The sequence below is a fragment of the Misgurnus anguillicaudatus genome, chromosome 11, assembly GCF_027580225.2.
Source record: "Misgurnus anguillicaudatus chromosome 11, ASM2758022v2, whole genome shotgun sequence".
Taxonomy (NCBI): Eukaryota; Metazoa; Chordata; class Actinopteri; order Cypriniformes; family Cobitidae; genus Misgurnus; species Misgurnus anguillicaudatus.
The window spans coordinates 8,478,487-8,498,955 of NC_073347.2; the positions used below are offsets into that span (position 1 = coordinate 8,478,487).

Consider the following 20,469-nt stretch of genomic DNA (forward strand, 5'->3'; position numbering starts at 1 on the left):
TACCTTTGAGGTACCAGTGTGTACCTTTTAGGTACAAAAGTTTAATTTTTGAAAAGGGACTGACCCTGTGACAACTTTTGTACTTTCTTGTACTTTACTTTCTGATAGTATAACATACAGAGAAATGGATACAGAGAAAAATGACAAAGCAGATGATCAAGCAAATGACGAAAAGGATAATTGACATAACTTTTATATTACACATAATTTTATGCAGTTTACAGAGGGTGTCACATTGAAACACTAGGTGGGTTTGGGAAAGGGGGTAACAGCTGTTCCCTATGGCCTCAAAGTCCCTTTGATCTAGCAGTCTGTCAGCATATACTGTAGGCAAAATTAACCATGTTTACTGTCTTAACACATGTTCCTGGTGTGTTATCAAAACTCAAACTTTACAATAAGGTTGCATGTATTAACATTAGGAAATGCATTAGTTAACAAGAACTATGAGCAATATTGTTTTTCAGCATATACATTGTTACTGTTAAAGGGACACTCCAGTTTTTTTGAAAATATGCTCATTTTCCAGCTCCCCTAGAGTTAAACATTTGATTTTTACCGTTTTGGAATCCATTCAGCTGATCTCTGGGTTCTGGCGCTAGCACTTTTAGCATAGCTTAGCATAATACATTGAATCTGATTAGACCATTAGCATCGCGCTAAAAATAACCAAAGAGTTTTGATATTTTTCCTATTTAAAACTTGACTCTTCTGTAGTTACATTGACGGAAAATTGAAAATTGCGATTTTCTAGTCAGATATTGCTTGGACTATACTCTCGTTCTGGTGTAATAATCAAAGACTTTGCTGCTTTAACATGGCTGCGGGAGGCACAATGATATTACGCAGCACCTGAAAATAGTCCCCTTGTGGCGCTTTTCCATTGCATAGTACCCCACGGTTTGGTTTAGTTTGGGTCGGGTCAGCTTACTTTTGGGAGCTTTTCCACTGAGTGCAGACAGTACGTAGTACCTAATACTTTTTTACGTACCAACTCGGTTGGGGTTCCAAGCGACCCGAGCTGATACCAAACGTGACGCGAAAACACTGTAGATCACTGATTGGTCTGAGAGAATCGGCACTACAGCTTCATTGCTATAATGTAGATTAGTTTTACCTGTGCTAGCTTGCGCTGTCTTGAGCAAACCTGTTGTCATCTATGCTCTGCTATAAGTTCCCAAACTCACAAAAAACATCCACATGTTGAGAATCAGGGACACCATACCAGTTTTTTCCAAACTTGCAGTTTGTGGCAGAACATTCGCGACGTGCACGTCCGCATTATATGCTTAAATGCAACTTCAATGAGGCTCAGCGGAGCGCCGTCGACTGACGCCGCGGGTGTTTGTACAGAAACTGTCATGTGAGACAGAGGTAGTGATAAACGCGATGTGCAAACATCTATTTTAATTTTGTGGCGGACTGAGAAATAAATGAATGTATGGGAATGTACAACAACGCTTTCACATGTATGATGTCACAGCAATAGGCAGCGCAAATATAACGACACGCCTATAATCCCTCCCACTGCGAAGTGTTACTAAACTCGATGGAAAAGCTAACCATGCCAAAGTGAGGTGAGCTGAACCGACCCAAACTAAACTAAACCGTGGGGTACTATGCAATGGAAAAGCGCAATTTTTCTGTCAGTCTTAGTACACGATGTAACTACAGAAGAGTCAAGTTTTAAATAGGAAAAACATCGAAACTCTTTGGTTATTTTTGAGCGTGATGCTAATGGTCTAATCAGATTCAATGGATTATGCTAAGCTATGCTAAAAGTGTTAGCGCCAGACCCTGAGATCAGCTGAATGGATTCCAAAACAGTAAGAATCAAATGTTGAACTCTAGGGAGCTTGAAAATGAGCAAATTTTCAAAACAAAAGTGTACCTTTAATACCAATACAACTATTCATGTTAGTTAATTGTGCATTTTACAGCTTTTAAATTTACATGAACTAAGATTATAGTCATTATATGATTATATGAAATCTGCAAGTATTGTTCATTGTTAGATCCTGTTAGCTAATGCTTAACCAATTTAACATTATTATAAAGTCTCACCGGGAAAAATGTCACAACCTGTTCTGCCTCTAAAATGGCATTGGCATTGCAAATCCCTCTTATTTTTAATTCCTTCCTTTCAAACACCTGACACAATTCTGGTATGGGCACTTTCATTAGCCATATCAGAATGGTATCTGATGGGTACAATCATTTTCTGAAATTTTATATGAGATACCGGGTAACGTTTTGATTTTACACAATATTGAGGAATAACTGCATACTGTAGGCTTTTTAAACTGTATAAGTCTACTAGTAGTCAAACAGACACACTGGCACAGTCAATACAACAGCCTGGTCAATTTGCAGCCTCTGGAGTACAATCATGTAATTTAATGGGCTCATTACAGACACTATAAGAGCCTGCTGATATGAACACACACTACAGCTGAGTCCTTACTCTTCACACCACAGGACAAACTGACTGAAAGGTTTCCAAGGAAACTATGTTGCCTTGGACTGAACTGTTGTACCGCTGCCCAAAAGCCTGAAAATGACTCCAAATCAAATGTTATACCATTCAACTTGATGGTGTTTGAAAGGTGGTTAGACGTGTGATGTCATTTTTTGTATAATATTAAAAAGATCCCAACTTAACCAGTTGTGCTTTGTTTGTCCAAACAATGGAAGACAGGGAATGTTCGAGAAACATAGAAATGTCCAGAATTAATAATAGATACAGTGTATAATATTTGTATATGTGTACTGTTACAGGTCCCCCTGCAAAAACGGTGGACTGTGTGAAGATCTGGGCGGTTATGCTCCACAGCTGTCATGTCGATGCCTGGTTGGCTTCACTGGTCCCCGCTGTGAGACCAACATGGACGACTGCCTAATGCGCCCCTGTGCCAATGGCGCCACCTGTTTGGATGGCGTGAACCGTTTTTCTTGCGTGTGCCCTCAAGGTTTCACCGGCCGTTTCTGCACCGTCAACCTGGATGACTGCGCCAGCCAGCCCTGTCTCAACGGGGGACGGTGCATAGATCGAGTCTCAAGCTTCCAGTGCGTCTGCCTACCCGGTTACACCGGAATGACTTGTGAAGTTCCCATCTGGGAATCAAAGGAGTTCTCTTTTATTACTAGATCAAGTCGGGTTGGAGCAGGCGGCGTTACACCGGGAAAGTCTCACTCACTTGCAACCACCACCACTAGAGAGACACCCTTTTTTAAAATTTCAGTGAAGGAAGTGGTGACCCAACAAGGGATCACCGGGCTTTCTGAGTTACAGCTCATCATCTTGCTGGTTTTGGGTGGCATGACTTTGGCCGTGGTGGCACTAACAGCTGGTCTGGTGCTACGCGGACACTGCCAAGATCGAACCGCTCGCTGCCAGTGCAGACCACCCCCGGTCCACCATTACCCATTCCACCGATGTCGGACGCAGGAGCGGCGCCCGGTGCCCGCTCAACAGGAATGCAAGATCAGTTTCTTACAGTCTCCAGTGCCACCTGACCTTCAGAAGAAAAGGCTGAACACAAACCACATTTAGAGGAGATTGCAAAGTGCAACCACTCATGTTGAAGTAAAAAAGCCACTTTTGACTTTAATGATCATAAATGGCCACTCGAAAACTATAAACAGTACAAATCAAAGAGTTGGTCGCTGGTGAAAGGACACAACAAGTGGTCATGATTCAGAGTGATTACACGAAATAAAGAACCAAGCGTTTTTTGGTAAACAGAGATGCCACAAGCAAGGCGTACTGTAGACTACTGAGGGAACATTAAATTAAATAATGTCAGCATAAAAATTAAAACCTAATTTACTCTTTATACTTAAAACATGTTTCTAGACTAATTGGGAATGATTCGGTACACTGTAAAAAAAACTTTGCTGTCACAACTTATAAAATATAGTTGAGAAAAGTCAACTTAAATTTATAAGTTATAACAACTCACCTGTAGTTTTAACAACTCATCTCTAGTCAAAATAAATAATAGTAAGTTGAAATGACTTGTAAATCCGAGTTGATTCAACAAAAAAATTTATGGCAGCAAAGTGTTTTTTACAGTCTACATATTATAGGGTGCACTGCAAAAAATTATTTTCAAGAAAAAAAACTATTTTTGTCTTGTTTTCAGTAAAAATATCAAAAAATTCTTAAATTAAGAGCAGAACAACCCAAGAAAATAAGTCTAGTTTTTAGACCAAAAATATCAAATTTAAGTGATTTTGTGCAAAAAATTTTGCCAATGGGGTAACCAAAAAGTCTTGAAATTTTTTTCTTAAACACTAAATTCAAGAAATTTTTGCTAACCCCATTGGCATATATATTTTTTTTTAATAATTTTTTGCAGTGTGACCATACGTGCCTTTTCCCGTATGCGTCCGGGACAGGTTTTCGGGTGCATCTTCTGGAGGTCGCATTGGTCGACCGCATACGTCATTGAAATTTATTATTTCAGGTTGTATTTTAAAATAAAAGCAACCGTTTCATTTCAAGGTAAGAATGAAACTTCGATTGTATGCTTTAACTGAAATGTAAGAACCTCGATGACGTATGCGGTCGACAAATATGACTTTTGGAAGGTGCATACGAAATCCTGGCCAGAAATCATCCCGGAAAAATGTTACGTGTGGTCACCCTTACATATGACATGGTACTGACATCACCTGGTCCTCTTATTTTTCAGCCCCTCATATATCAAATCATCCCCTGATGGATAACATTCTCAATCAAATGTCTTGTTTTGACAATACAGAAGGAAAATACACTTCTGTATTGGCTTCACGATAGAGTTGGGAAGGTTGCCCCCTGTTTTGTTTTTTACATAAAATAATCATAGGTAATCTAAAGAACATTCTGTGAAATATAACCTTGATATATTTATTTACTGAGTAAGATCATTGAAATCAAAATTTGATGCCCCTAATCTTAATATTAGATTGAGACTTTAATCTGGATTTCACAGACAGGGTGACAAATGTAAACCTTCCATTATGTTCAATCAGGACTTTATGTACTGTATGTATATAGTTTAAAGAGACAGTTCACCCAAAAATGAAAATATTCTATCACCATTTACCTCATGTTGATTTTTTTATTTTGTTAAGCAAAAAAATATATTTTAATAATTGATGTTAAGCACACAATTGATGGTACCCATTGACTTCCATAGTAGGAAAAACCTATACTATTATTTATATAAATATCTTCTTTTGTGTCAAACAGAATAAAGAAACTCATACAGGTTTACAACAACATGAGGGTGAGTAAATGATGACAGATTTTGTATTTTTGGGTGAATGATCTCTTTAAGCCACATTGTTAAAGAAGCTATATAATTTTAGATAATCTCAAGATGGGCCTTTTTTGCCAAAAGCATTCATTACATGTTAGAATTGATCACAGTGTTTAATTTGTAAAAAAAACTTTAATGTGAGTGAGTGTACGCCAAGTTGGTTTTATTTGCTTTGTTTTATAAACATACATGTTTTTATGAAAAGGTATTGTTCCTATTTACTGTACATTATTGTGATTATTCTTTTAAACAGTTTAGATAGCAATATCAATGATGTCATGGGAACGTTTTGTGATATGTAATGATATATAAACAACAGTATTCATAAGTATAAATATAATTTATTTATGTAATTTATTGGTGAAATGTACATATGTTTGTTTTTTATGTGTATTTTTTATACAGAACTGTGTTGTAAAGTTTTTAACTGTGGTGAAATGTTCATGTTTAATGCAAAAGCTAAATCACAGAGACTTTAGAATTAACTTCAACCTTGATGTTGTTATTAGACCTAAGAGCACATGCAAAAAGGATGCTAAGCTATCCTGTAACTCAATTTTAATAAAAAAGTTTTGAAAATCGCAAGGTACATTTTTAATCACATTGTATTAAAGGAATGACCTCAACAGCACAGACAAATGATTGCAAAATATTGCAAATGTGATTTTTGTGTAGACATAATGCTAAGAATGTATGACTGTAAATCAATAACGTGAAAATGCCAGTGAATATACAATATTTCATTTAATTTAGCCTCATACTTAAATATGTTTGGACACAGCCACTTGTCACTATGTAAATAAAACGTGTATGTATTATACATGAGCCAGAAGGATGTAATCAAGGCCCATTCAATATCATTAAATAACCAAGGTTTTTCTAATGTGAAGCATTACACAACGTTTGACTCTTTATCGCCATCTATGTGTGACACAGAGAATGGCAACTTTATCACTATACAAGCACTTTATTCCACTCTTTGTCTAAAATGAAATTATTATATTGAAAAATACCATATTGTGTTAATTCTGTACCGTACTTTTCATAAGAGGACGTTTATTTCTGATCTCTGGTCATTAATTTAATCATTCTTTGGTTTTAATCACATGCATTTGTTGCAATACTATAATAATAATCACAACACAATAATCATTATTTTAATACCGTAGCAATTCTAACCACAATAAAGTTAGATGCCTGTCCCACATTCTCCAGTTACTAAAATTCACCGAACACTATAAACACACATCGACCTTACAGCTGATTGGTCGTTGTTGTCAGTATTATAATTAGTATTATGGCTATGCCGCATAAAGACCTGCTAAAAAGATAAAGAAATACGAGAAATTGAAATACCCACAACCTCTTCCTGTCTACTTTAATGTTGTACTAGATAACAGGCGACTTCTAGCGGACAAGACCTGCCAAATTACTTATCATTATGACCGTTTCTCAATCCAAAGGCTGCAGCCTCCGGAGGTCGCATTTCCAGGCTACTTACGTCATCAAGACTGTCGTATTTCATAATATTAACAACAATTAAGTTGACTATTATTCTTTAGTTAATCGTAAATTGTTGTAATATTTTATAACTTGTGAATTAATGTTCAGGTAAGTTAAATAAGCCAGGCTTGATGACGTATGCGCCCTGTATATGCGACCTCCGCAGGCTGCAGCCTTCGGTGATTCTAAAATGTACCACTTATCAAATACTGGAAAAATGCACAGCAGAACAGATTTGTTTAGGTATAAAAAACACCCATGATGACTATTAATATATAATACGTATTGAATATTTTTTATTGCATGTATAAACAAGAGTAATTTAAAACAGTTCCAAACAATCATGGATGACATAAATACAATAAAAGTATAAGTAGGGAAGGAAGGCAACCACTGAAACAATAAAGAAAAAGCAAAAAAAAAAAAAAGGTAATGAAGCGATTTATGTAACATTAATAAGCCCATTATACAGATTCACAATTTTGACTTTGAAACTTGGTTTTAATCTTCGTTTGTGTCATATTTGGGAACTGTTTTAATACATATTTGTATTTTTTTATTCATAAATGTCATATATGAAGTACAAGTAGCATATATAACACAAAGTGTATTAACAACACATCCAAAGTCATCTGAACAGATGGAAGAGAAGAAGACAAAAAAGAAAAATAAATAAATACAATTAAGTACATAAAAGATCTCATCATATTTCTTAAAAAAAAAAAAAAAAACATTTATTTTTGTTATAAATTAGTCTTAGTGATTTAAAATACATATTTGTATGTTTTTTTATTATTTGCAAGAACTTACAGAACATACAAACAAAAAATATAGACATACAATATCCATATAACAAAAGAGACAATATCCAGATAAAATAATAATAATAATAATAATAAATAAAATAAAATAAATAAATAAATAAAAGGACAAAATAAAAAATAAGAATAGAGGGGCTATCACCTAAACAGTATCAGATGAAGAGGTCAAAAGTAGAACAGATCCTAACTGTACTTATGGCTTTCTTATTAGTGGAGCCTGATATTACATTCAAGTAATTTTGCAGATCTTTCAGGAAAACATAGAATACAGGTTTAGAATTAGAGAATTTACATTTGTGAATGTAAAATTTGCTTAGAAAAATAATTACATTACTAATAAAGCAAATATTTGTTTTTTGGGGGTCAGTGTCATAAAACCCAAATATAACGTTTCTCAAACGTACTGCAAATTACATATTTGTAATATATTTGCATATCGTAGCGTGACGTATGCAATGCGCAGTTTGGCGTCTGCGCAATACCGGAAGCAAATAAAAGCTCTTTAGCTACAGCTACATCTCTTCTAAATATTTGGTGAACAAGAGATCGACAAAACAAACAGGTACACAAATGTCAACCAGATCTCGTTTTTGTCTTTGTCTCTGGGGTTGTTATTGCATTGGTTAGTCAGTCACTGTAGTTGTTTATATTCACCCAGGTAAACGAGGTGTATCGCCTCAGTTTGCTTCGACAGATTGATGCGTCAAAGCTGTTTAATGACAATAAAATAATAATCCCTGTACCATATATAACCCGGTTTAATGTGCCAGCAGGTTGCTGCGGGAATCTCTTGAATGGAAGTGGCTAGGCCCAGTGCGATGGGTCCAGAGAGAATATTGCCGAACTCAGAGGAGGATCTAGTGCAGGATCGACCTTTGGATACCGCTGTACCAGAGGAGTGGAACGGAGAGGATGAGGATGAAGGAGGTGCTGAAGACGAGGATGAAGCCAATGAAGGCTATTATTATCAACCTCTTAACCAAGACCCAGACGGGATGAACAACACACAGACAGAGGCTGCCGATGAAGGAACCGTCGCTGACCAGCTTCAGGAGGTCCAGGAGAGAATAGAGGTACTAAATGAGTTTCATTTGAAATGTGTCAGGTTTCCAAAAAACATATAAAAACCCTCCAACTTGAAAAATACTGTAGTGTATTATAGTATGTATTACTACCATGTGTTAATGTATGCAGTAGGGTTCTGTAGTAAATACTGTAGTATACTTTAGTATTTATTGAGGCCATGACCTCCCTGCTGTACTTTTCATGTAGTAGTATAATAATTGTCATCTTTATCAATTTGTAGAGGCCATGGGTCTGTTCTTACCTCAGCCTCCACCCCCAGACAGTGATGAAGAGGAGGACCTTGAAGGAGCAGCTGCTCATATGAGTCACGCATCTATTCCCATGGATGAAGGCAAGAGTGCTTTTGCATCTTAATAACTATAATGCTGTCATTCATTGAGGGTTGTACAGTGCTGGGTGTAACTAGTAACCGAGTAATTGGTTACTGTAATTTAATTACTTTTTCTTTGATAAAGTAAAGGATTACTCTTATTTTTCCAGTAAATCTTAACACTGACTGTGACTTTACAGTCGTGATGTCAGCCCCAACTTTAAATTACACATTAAATGAATTATAATGTTGTTACAATGCTAAAAACAAAGTTGTGACTGCTGAGTTAGCGCTATATGCTAGTTAATGCTATATGCTAACTGAAGTTTTACTATTGATCTTACAGTTACGTTTGCAGGTCCATACTGAAAAAAAAAAAGAAATTTACCACTCAGAAATGTCTATTAACAATATCCAAACAATTAGTTGTTCCTCAAAATCTGTATTTTTGTCTAAAACAGACTCAAACATATAAGGTCTGAGCTACTGGCATGAGCCTCAGAGCCGAGCCATTCAGAGCAGAGCTCAACATTTATTATTCATGACCCTTCCAATTAGGGCAAAAATAGACCATTTCATTCAAAGGAAAAATCCTAGGGTTGCAAATGGACATGTAAAACTAGGGATGTCCCGATCCCACTTTTTCATTTCCGATCCGATACCAGAATTCCGAATCTTAGTCAATACGGATATCTGCCCGATATTATTGTAATTAAATGTGTAAAGCGCTTTCTGCTACATCTAGTATCATTTTAAATGTTTAAATCAATAATTTAAACTGATTTACTGGAAACATTAGTAAATATTAATCATGACAGTGTTTAGGAGAACATATAATAGGCACGTTTGATCAATTAAGTATGTTAAATATTTTTTTCTTAATTGCGCAAAACTGTCATAGTAAAAACGCTTTAGTGTGCAAATGGTTATTTTGGGAATTATGTGCTTGACCGGACTTTTTATGCACATTCTGGGTGCAGAATTGATGCACCTAAATCATCCTCTCATAGGAATCCTCGCACTGCAATGGAAAGTTCATAACTGTTAAAACACAAAGAGAATAGATGCATCAGGTGCTCAAAGTGAATTGCATCCATCCAGCTTACTGAGACTTTATAAAATCAGAAAATAGTGTAAAGTTATCTTGTGTGTGCGTGTGTGAATGTCGCGTTTCGTCTATCCGTTTCACCAGTGCATTAACCCAGTTGCGAGAAACTTTAAAGCTCACGTAACACACGCTGTTTCTGCATTTCTGATATCAATCTGGAGTACCTATAGAGTAGTATGACATCCTTTATATCTCCGAAGAGTCTTTAGTTTAATCAGATTTATAAAAGAAAGATTAGCTTTACCGAATCTTTCCGATAACGTACGAAAAAAATGAAGAAGGAGGAGTTATAACACGGGAGGAGCGAGTACGAGTCATGCAACACTATACAACACTGTTTTAACTTATGATTCACTACATGTTCGTGTCATTTATATAATATACACGCGACTATTTCCAACATAAGACAGAAGTCTTACTTACCACGTGTAACTCGTCATGACCCGGTTCTGAAAATCCACCGCATCAAACACACACGCAAAACTCCGCTGCTAATCCGGATAATAAACTATATTTATTGTTTCCATGAGGCTGGATGTCTTCTCCTTACATCCAAAAACACACTTCTTGTTGTGCCATTGTTGACTTTTGAAATTAAACAAGGCTGAGTGGCGTGATAAGCTGTTAGCAAGCTCTAGCGTCTCCCGCTGACTGACGGGTGGGCGGGGTTTTCCGGGGGAAGTTTTCCGGCGGAAGCCCATATAAAGAAGTGATACGTATCGAAAACCAGAGAAATACTCTGAAACACGCCCAACTGCATTTTTGACACTTTGCCTACGTTTAGCATGAGGAAACAACTCTATAACTGTGCTAATAAGTCAGAATGCTTGAAATACCATTAAACCACCCCTTTAAGTTTTTTTGTGATTTTAAATTTCAAAGTGCGTTTGTTCCTTCAGATGAAGCTATTGAGTGTATTAAAAGATGTTGAATATAGTGCATAAAACAATATGGTGCTTTTATTTAGAGATCGACCGATACTCATTTTTTTAAACCGATGCCAATAACAAATATTTGGAGGCTTATGTGCCCGATAACCGATATGCTGAACCGATTTTTATTTACTGTTATACTTCTGTTTTTGACATAATAATTACTACAACACTATGAACTGATCAAACCCTTTTAATAATAATAAACATCACAATCACTCCCTCTTTGCATACAAAGACATAAATAGAGGGGTGTGGAGGAGTGAAGAATAATATTAATTTAATGAATAATGTAGAAACTATATAACCCATACATGGACTATTCCAAACACCCCTATCATTTCGTCAGAAATGGACTGATCCAAAGGTTGCGCTGCGGTTGGCAGCGGGAGAGAGAGAAAAATATAGCGTAGTTGGATTCTTGTTATACATAGTTTATAGAGTAAAACAGGTGGATTAAGTGCCTTTTTTGGAATAATATGGTTGTTTTGACCAGCAACAAGTAGCCTTCAGCAGTCCAACAAGTAGTTGGCAAAGAGGTTTTACAAATAATATCACTGACTGGAATACTACATTCAGGAAAGTAACAAACAAAACGGCTTATATATCACTGAATTTCTTAACTGGTAATGTTATTTGATGTCAGAATAATTAATATTTTGTTGTTATAGCTTATGAAATGGCTGTTGACAGCGCTGTTATCTATGCATTTACTCACGCATTAACTCTATCAAACTGTGACCGCTTGCGGAGGTAATAAATAATTAATTAATATCCACAGACATTTATATAGATATTTTAGCAAAATAATGTTTATCTGTCAAATTTTAATATAACTTAGGGTAAATCTTGTTAAAAGCTTCAGCCTTCAACCCCGGTAAGTGAACAGCACGTGATTTTGTGAGTTCGTCTCTATTCTTGGACAAACTGCATACATTGCTTTTAATATATCAACTTATTTAACATAACATACATTAATGCACAAATAAGATGTGTTATAAATGCCTCAGATGGAAAGTAAGTATACTCAAAGTCCTTTTAATGAAGTCGCGTCACTCCGCCGTCATATTTGCTGTGCACGCTGCTGTGAGCTCCTCTCCTCAGATGCGTCCAGCGCGCAATTCTCAATTCTCTCGTTTATCGGTCAATCCGATATCACAAACCCGATATCCGATCATCGGAAAATGCTCAAATATCGGGGAAAATATCGGAAAACAGATATATCGGTCGATCTCTACTTTTATTATACTTCGTCCTTTTAATAGCTTGTCAGTAACAACCACAGCTAACGCACATATCGGAATTGGATCGGTCATGTTGTCGGTCCTCGATCCGATGTCCGATCCATCCAAAAAGCCTGGATCGGCCACAATACCGATGTAGCATGTCGGATCAGGACATCCTTAGTAAAAACGTTTCTGGATAATTTTTGTGCTTAATAAATAAAGTTACATACCTCTAAATCAAATTTACCAGCACCTTTAAACTTAACAACTATTAATAAGCAGTAATTGAGTACATTGAGTAGTTAATAGTTAATTAATAGTAAGAATTGGACCTTAAAGTGTGACCAGAATAATTTTTGTACTTTTATATAATTTATTTGAGCCGTTTCAATTCTATCTTTTTACTATCCTATTTACTAAATAGGATTTTGAAAGTAATTAGTAAGAATTATTTAGTACTTTTTGGAGAGAGTAATTTGTACAAGAATCTAATTACATGATTATTATTACTAGCTTTCTATCAATGGGTATTTTAAAGGGAACATATCATGAAAATCTTTTTCCAAGTTTAAGTGCCATAATTGGGTCCCCAGTGCTTTTATCAATCTAGAAAATGATCAACCCCCAGTAACTTAGTTTTGGTAAACCATTCTCTGCAAGCATGTGAAAAAAAACAGGTCATTGAAATTTGGCTTCCCTTGTGATGTCAGAAGGGGATAATACCGCCCCTTAATCTGCACTATCCAACCACGCCACTGCCATTTATTAGAGATCAGCTCATTTGCATGTTAAATGACACAATTTTGCTCACACCTACATAGTGTTAATTTTAACATGCTATAATAAATTATCTATATGGTATTTTGAGCTAGAACGTCACATATGTACTCTGGAGACACCTAAGATTTATTTTACATCTTAAAAAGGTCTTGTGCAATGTCCCCTTTAAACAACAGCACAAATAAAGAGAGCAGGCTGGACAATGAAAAATAAACTAACAAGCAAAGATATACGTGTTGCAAATTTTATCAATAGACCCTTTTACAGCTCACGTGATCAAATAGCCTGTGCACGCATTAAGGCAACAGATGTGGTGTTATTCCCCACTGGTTCTAACGTGTTAGCAACTCAGAAAGTTTATTAAAACGGTTTCCCGGCATCAAAATGTCTGGTTGTTGCGTTTGGTTGCACTAATATAATATTTAAGCAATATCGCTCGAGTAGGAGTGTGATATAGCTCTATATCATCACGGCTGTGATAAGGCCAGAGGCACGAGGCCGCAGGCCGAGTGCCGGAGGCAATCACAGCCGTGATGATATAGAGCTATATCACACGACTCCGAGAGCGATATTGCTTTTATACAACAGTTCGACGGCACACGTTTGAAAAACGAAAACTAGAAAACAACAACGGAGTTATTTTAAAAGCCTCTTTGTTTGAGAACTACTTCTTCCGCCACGGATTTGAGGGCGGCCAGAATGACAGGTAAAACTTTCGGCTGCTTTGAAGCTCATAACAACTCAATGGACGGAAAAGCCGTTTCTTTATATTACTGTTTCTTGGTAACAAAGTGTAGTTTTAAGATTAGTTCAGTCGAGAATGTATATGTATTATATTTAAATCTGCAGTCGATTAGTAAAGATAGCGCCTGTTTGAACGTTTGCTTAGTGAGATTCGGTACGAATGAGAACCAAAGCATGAGCGAACGTCAGTGTTCACTCGCCCCGCTGACCACCGCCCTCTCTGGGCTACATCTCTGAAAGGGATTCCCTGGCTCTCATGTTGGCCTTGTTTGTTTATGATCGCCAAAATGAGACCAAATCAGCAGTATTTGGTGTCATGATCAAACTAGTAATTGTTTTTTTATTCATATTTAGTGTCTTTTGTGTTGTTATTGTTTTGGCGCGAGGTAAAAGTTAATAAAACTATACTTGTGTAACGTTACTATTGCTTTCTAATTTATTCTTAACGCGATACGAGCACTCGATTATTATTATTAAACTTTGTTCTTGTCAGTACTATACAAAACGGTTTTTTTATAAGTGTCAGAGAGATGTTTTTGCATGCTGCTTATAAATATATCAGTGGCGATATCTCATAACATGTTTTAATAGTCACGTCACGATAAAGTAAATGATCAATGTCCACATTTAAAAGCTGCGGGGCTTACCTGCAGTTTCACGGTGTTTTCGCGTTCTGATAAAAGATATAGCTACAGAAAAAAACTAGTGTTTATATTCCTCTTTCCAAGTGTTAATCGTCCACACGATGTGACAAGACATTTCTCCCATTAACTTTAACGTAACATACAAGAGCGCTGATCTTTGACGGAATAATTGGGGATTCACAGACTGATTTATGAGCTAGTAAACTAATAAGACACACGGAGAGTGATTTTAACAGCGCGTCTGTTTTTCCATTCATGAGCCTGCTTAGGACCTCCATTCACTAGGTGACGGAATGATACGAAAGGTGAAGTGGTTACAGTGCCGTTATCAGCACAATATCGTATAGCTCTTAGCCAATCAGATTTGAGAACCAGAAAGAACTGTTGTATAAACTAAAATACGTATATATGTATCTGGCCACTTTAAATTTGGGCATCTGCTAACTTCTTCTATCCACTCCACTATAGTACACGGATTTGGTAGCTGTGTTGAAAAAGTTGATAGTCAACTTTTTAAAATAAATTTCTCTGTTTTGCTTGCTTCTTACCATACTTCTGTTGCCAAAATGCGTGCCACGTCATCATTGTGTACAAACAGTAAAAGGGGTCTATAGACAAGGGTGCGTTTAGCTTCCCATAATGATTTTGTGCTAGAAATAAAAGGATGTGGGATCAATTCTCATCGTCCACACACTGTGTACTTTAAATCTATTTTGAAGTGATTTCACATAAAACCTTCTGCCAAATGGCTACTTCCAGTTGGACACAATGGATCTAATCTTAAGATTGCCAAATATTTACTTCCTGGCCAATATTGCAGGGTCAAGTTATTATATTATACCATTTTGTTTTGTTTACAGATCATGTTGAGCTGGTGAAACGAACCATGGCCGCTATAAATTTGCCAACGCTGGGTATCCCTGCCTGGGCCCGGGACATCTCGGACGACCAGTGGAAGGATATGGTCCAGCAGACACTTCAGACCAGACAAAGCTCTGCAGGACTGAGACTGGAACGCAAGTGATGAAGCTGTTTCATCTCGTCCACTACAAACATTAAAAGTGTCTGACACACAGTAGAAACCATGTGAAATATGGACTGAAGTTCTTGAAATTCAAATTATTTACTTTTTAGTTGTTGTGAGTCTGAACCCAAAGTTATGCAGTGTTTATATCTTACTCTTAAAATACAATTAATACTTAAAAGTCGAGAATTTTTGTAAGATTGGTGGCTATTGCGCAAATGTATAGACATTAAGAGTTGTTTAAGTCACGTTTATCTGTTAACAGACCCGCACCTGTAAAAAAAAAAATCAAATGTGCACTGCTTAGACTACACACATCGCCATCTCTTCTTTTCTTTCTTTATTTTTGTTCTGTACATACATGAACATCTGTACAAAATATGACTTTCATACTATGTAATGCTCAACCTAATTAAAGTACAACATATGTACATATGACCTGGAAAGCATTTTAAGATTAGTGTTAGATTGGGAAGGGGGGAAAGGAGCGGGCGAGTGTGGAGAGACCCATACGTTAATATCTCATTTCTTGTTGCTGCCTGGCAAGCCGAACGCCGGCCCCGTCCCCCTGTCGGGTTGAGATGTCCTTCTGAATGCAAGGAGGAAGCGAGCGTTCAAAAGTGAAGTCGCCTCTGATTGTTTCTGGAATGTTCATTTAAGAGGCAGGTAGGGTCTTGAACGCAAGTCTGCTGAAGTATGATTTAAAGACTTCCTCTCTGCACTGCGTACTGTAGATTGTATCTGCACAAAATTTTAAAATGTATGCACACGTCGAGCGATCGAAGGATGTCGGGGCGTATCGCTTCTTGGAAAAGTAAATGTTCCCTCACTATTGGAATGATCAGAGTGACATCACAAAACAGACCTTTACAACAGAGAGGGGACATCATGCATCAGATGGAGTCATACAAGTAAAAAAATAAGAATAGTGAATGTGATACAGAAAGAGGGAATAACATGGTGCAATATACATGACAATATACAATACACACATAGGCTGTCGTTTCCCATATATTAAGCCTGAATAGGTAAGCAAGTATCTCTTCATACGTGTACAATAAAGCCCTACACGATCCTCCTACACAATAGGATTATATACTTATTTCTGAAAAAGAAATATTGCTTACGTGCTATAAAGTGAGGAGGAATAAGACAAAATAAGAGCTATTATTCGGGCTGAGTTTGTAGACTCCCTAAACTTGATTTTTTATACAACATAAAAAGCTATAAAACAAAACACCTTACAAAAGCCGATCTTATTTTGTTGGTATTTGTTTGAGAGACAAAAGTGCATGAACAATGGACAAAATGTGAAAACAGCAAATGAATTGCGACAAACTCACCATTCTCATGAAGGTTGATTTTAAGGTCTTTCAGTCAACATTTATGGCACAAAGCCTACCCTTTTGTTATTTTGAGGAAACAACATAGATGCCATCTCCAATTTACATTTATAATACATAAAACCTCCTATTTCTCGCTGTAACTCTCTATGTGGGAACAGTCCTCTATATGATGAGCATTTCAATCTGCTGTGAATGAAGAGACAAGCTCAGGATCACCGTCTCCATTCAGATCTTCATTTAAAGCAGGCCATTCCTGGTCCTGGAGGGTCACTGTCCTGCAAAGTTTAATTCCAACCCAAATCAAACACATCTAGGAGCTAAAATTTGCAGGACAGTGACCATCCAGGAACAGGAATTCCCACACCTGATTTAAAGGGATAGCTCAACCAAAACTTAAATTTGTGTTATCATTTACTCATCCTCATGTTGTTTTAAACCTGCATGAATTAAATTTTTCTGATGAACACAAAAGAAGATTTTAATAAATGATGGTAACCATTGACTTCCATAGTAGGAAAACAAATATAGTGGAATTGAATGGGAACCGTCAGCTGTGTGCTTACCATCATTTATCAAAATATCTTCTTTTGTTTTCATCAAAATAAAAAAACTACATGTTTACAACAACATGAGGATAATTTTTGGGTGAACTATCCCTTAAATTTGAGTAACATGACAAAGTCCAGTCCCTTTGTGCCAAAAACGTCACAAAAAACGCAAAAGTCACATGGGTGAAGCATTCAAGCAACAGAGCAAATGGAATAAGAGCATGCGGACAAATGCCTGGAAGTGGAGTGTGGAAAAATAAACAAAATATGAGCATAGCTGGATTATTTGTAACCGATTTGCCTTGTAGATTTGAGTGTTTTAGTATCAGGACCTATGAACTCGTGTGCATTTGTGGTGGGAAATTGGGTGAGACGGCGTGCCTGGGAGCTCTCCACTGCTCTGTGGGCTGGATTGTTGCGGACGATAGCGAGGGAGGAAAGAGGATGGATAAATGCAGAGGAATAGAGAGGTTTATTCAGCAGGCGACAATTTCGGACCAAGACGAGAGGGACAGTTTAGGCGTGGTGGAGGGTGGCGGTGCTCCCTGGTCAGAGTGCTTCCTGATTGGCCGTCAGATACTCTTCTGCTCGCTTGTGAGCTTCCAGGGCTTTTATAGTGTACACGTCTTGAGGCAGCTCAGACTTTCTCCTCATCAAAACTTTGTCTTTCTTGATATCTTTCATTCCCTAAAAAAAAAACATTATGGTTATTAATCAATATTAACGTTAGGTGTCAACGTGATGTAGGTGGAGTTTAACTATGGGTGCGTGTGTGTCTACTGTTTGGACACTTTTGTACCCGATTAAAACTATTAATTTGATTGTACCTGTGTGGCTTCCGACTCCACAGTCTTCTTCAGAAGCTGGATGTCCTCTGCTGTAGGAGTCTCGGTCTCCATTGAGAATAGGGGCACTCCTCCCGTGCTTTCATTATACATCATATACTGCACGTACAAAAGATATCAAGGTTATATTATTCAATGAATGTTCTTTACATTACATAGAATGATTTTATGTAGAAACAGTAATTTACAAACAAAAAGACTTCAGGTGGTTTTCACAGACTGGGTCATTTATAATACTAAGCGCTATATTGTGATATACACAAAAAAGTGACTAACCTCGTCTTGGGCCAGACCGGGCCGAAGCGGAGAATGGACCTTTGTAATCTGAAGAAACACCCAAGGGTTAGGAATAAAAAAAAATCACAGACATTCACAGCAACCTTAATCACATCCTAATTAAACTAACATCTCTTTGTTTCGCTGGTGTCGACTCAAGGGAGATAAATAGTGATAACAACACTTGAGGAGTAGTTTGGGGTAATTAGTTTCATTAAAATAGCCTTACAACACAAACAATGCAGAATTTAGCAGAATCATACACAAATGAATGATAAAAGTAACTGCATAAGCAATACAGAAGCTTACAGTGATGTTTAAAGGAGACATATCATGAAAATCTGACTTTTTTCATGTTTAAGTGCTATAATGGGACCCCCAGTGCTTTTATCAACCTAGAAAATGATCAAGTTTTGGTAAACCATTCTCTGCAAGCATGTGGAAAATAAAAGTAATTGAAATTTGGCTCCCCCTGTGATGTCAGAAGGGGATAATACTGCCTCTTAATAAGCACTATCCAACCACATCACTGCCATTTAGTGCAGAGATCCGCTCATTTGCATATTAAAGGACACACCCAAAAATGGCACATTTTTGCTCACACTTACAAAGTGGTAATTTTAACATGTTATAATAAATTATCTGTGGGGTACTTAGAGCTAGAACTTCACATATGTACTCTGGGGACACCAAAGACAAAAAAGTCTTGTGAAATGTCCCTTTTAAGAAAATATTAACCTGATAAACCACTTATTAGTAGTAGTAATATTTCTGCATTAGAAATGATTTACTTACAGATGTAGTAGTGTAACAGAAAAACAATAGACCCGTTGGTAATGAATAATTATATACATAATATACACACTAATCCGTTTGCAAAAAAGCTGCATCAGCCATGTTTCCATCAAAACTTTTTTGCAAAAAAAGCTTTAGCGGGTCAAAAAGTTTACCGATATAGCGGATGGAAACACATATTATAGATTAAATTTGGCAAATGTTGACAAAATTATTTTTCCATTAAAGTGTAGTGCATAAATGCAATGTCCATACCTCAAATGTCGCAAAAAATACTTTAGAAACGGCTAAAAATGGCTTTTACGCAAATAAATGTGGTGTCACATGATATATTTTTATCACGCGCAACCTCTGTAGGGCACAAGAGAAAACAGGCTGCAACAAAATGTTCATTTTTAGGCTGCTTTGTTTATTTTTATTCATTTCTTTACCTTAGTAAATTTTAATAATCCTGCTCTAACTAAACTAACCTAAACTAACCTAAACTAACCTAAACTAACCTAAACTAACCTAAACTAACCTAAACTAAACTAACCTAACCTAAACTAAACTAAACTAAACTAAACTAAACTAAACTAAACTAAACTAAACTAAACTAAACTAAACTAAACTAAACTAAACTAAACCCCCATTCACACAGACCTTTGGTCCCAGAAAATACCCGTAAAATTGCCAGACAAGCGTCTGTGTGAACACAAACTTGTCCCGTTAATCTTCTGGGATCGTTGCCGAAAGAGAACCTAGTCAGATACACGGATAACCCTCTGTGTGAACAAGAAGCCGCAAGAATGCCGTAATGGGCGTGTCGTAGTGAGGACGCGGCGCATCATCACAACAAAAGTTATGGTTCAGCTCCTTAAAACGAGAGATAACATGCATACAAACATTCACCACAAGAAATGTTGCAAACTATGTTGACGCAGTTATCAGGAAATGATAAATGAGAGGCATAAACAATGACGCACGTGCCGTAGTGAGGACGCGCGTGTCATGGCAACATGAAGTTGGTTCAACTCTTTAAAATGAGGGATTTACAACATTCACGAGGAGAAATGTCAGCAAACTGGACTGAAGCAGATATCAGGTAAGTTAGCTCGTCACTTACTGCGTTGAAACAGAGATAATTCAGCATCATAAAAGAATATCGCGTCACATGCTCATTCAGCTATAATAAA

The 20,469-nt window shown here is 36.8% G+C and overlaps 3 protein-coding genes across 9 annotated transcripts in view; 2 read left to right on the top strand and 1 right to left on the bottom strand.

Moving 5' to 3' along the window:
* Positions 1-6,273, top strand: part of dlk2 (delta-like 2 homolog (Drosophila)) — a 33,529-nt gene extending 27,256 nt beyond the window's left edge. For all 3 annotated transcript variants that reach the window (XM_055170549.2, XM_055170547.2, XM_055170548.2), the window contains exon 6: positions 2,779-6,273. In XM_055170549.2, the coding sequence (XP_055026524.2) occupies positions 2,779-3,553 (775 nt within the window). In that variant the 3' untranslated portion in view covers positions 3,554-6,273. The remainder of the gene's footprint in view (positions 1-2,778) is intronic.
* A 1,784-nt stretch (positions 6,274-8,057) lies between these two features.
* mea1 (male-enhanced antigen 1) lies at positions 8,058-15,915 on the top strand. 2 transcript variants are annotated; one of them, XM_055169878.2, is made up of 4 exons: positions 8,058-8,192; positions 8,404-8,703; positions 8,939-9,047; positions 15,321-15,915. In XM_055169878.2, the coding sequence occupies exons 2-4, from the start codon at positions 8,425-8,427 to the stop codon at positions 15,482-15,484; spliced, it is 552 nt and encodes a 183-aa protein (XP_055025853.2). In that variant the 5' UTR covers positions 8,058-8,192; positions 8,404-8,424; the 3' UTR covers positions 15,485-15,915. The 2 variants fall into 2 exon arrangements, with proteins under 2 accessions (XP_055025853.2, XP_055025852.2); XM_055169877.2 differs by having other exon boundaries at positions 8,074-8,192; positions 8,401-8,703.
* Positions 15,916-17,831: 1,916 nt separating this feature from the next.
* LOC129415743 (serine/threonine-protein phosphatase 2A 56 kDa regulatory subunit delta isoform) overlaps positions 17,832-20,469 on the bottom strand; it is a 73,381-nt gene continuing 70,743 nt past the window's right edge. For 3 of the 4 annotated variants that reach the window (XM_073872966.1, XM_073872969.1, XM_073872968.1), the window contains 3 exons: positions 18,500-18,547; positions 18,206-18,322; positions 17,832-18,065 (listed from right to left, as the gene is read on the bottom strand). In XM_073872966.1, the coding sequence (XP_073729067.1) occupies positions 17,928-18,065; positions 18,206-18,322; positions 18,500-18,547 (303 nt within the window). In that variant the 3' untranslated portion in view covers positions 17,832-17,927. The remainder of the gene's footprint in view (positions 18,066-18,205; positions 18,323-18,499; positions 18,548-20,469) is intronic. The other variant, XM_073872967.1, reaches the window with a different exon arrangement.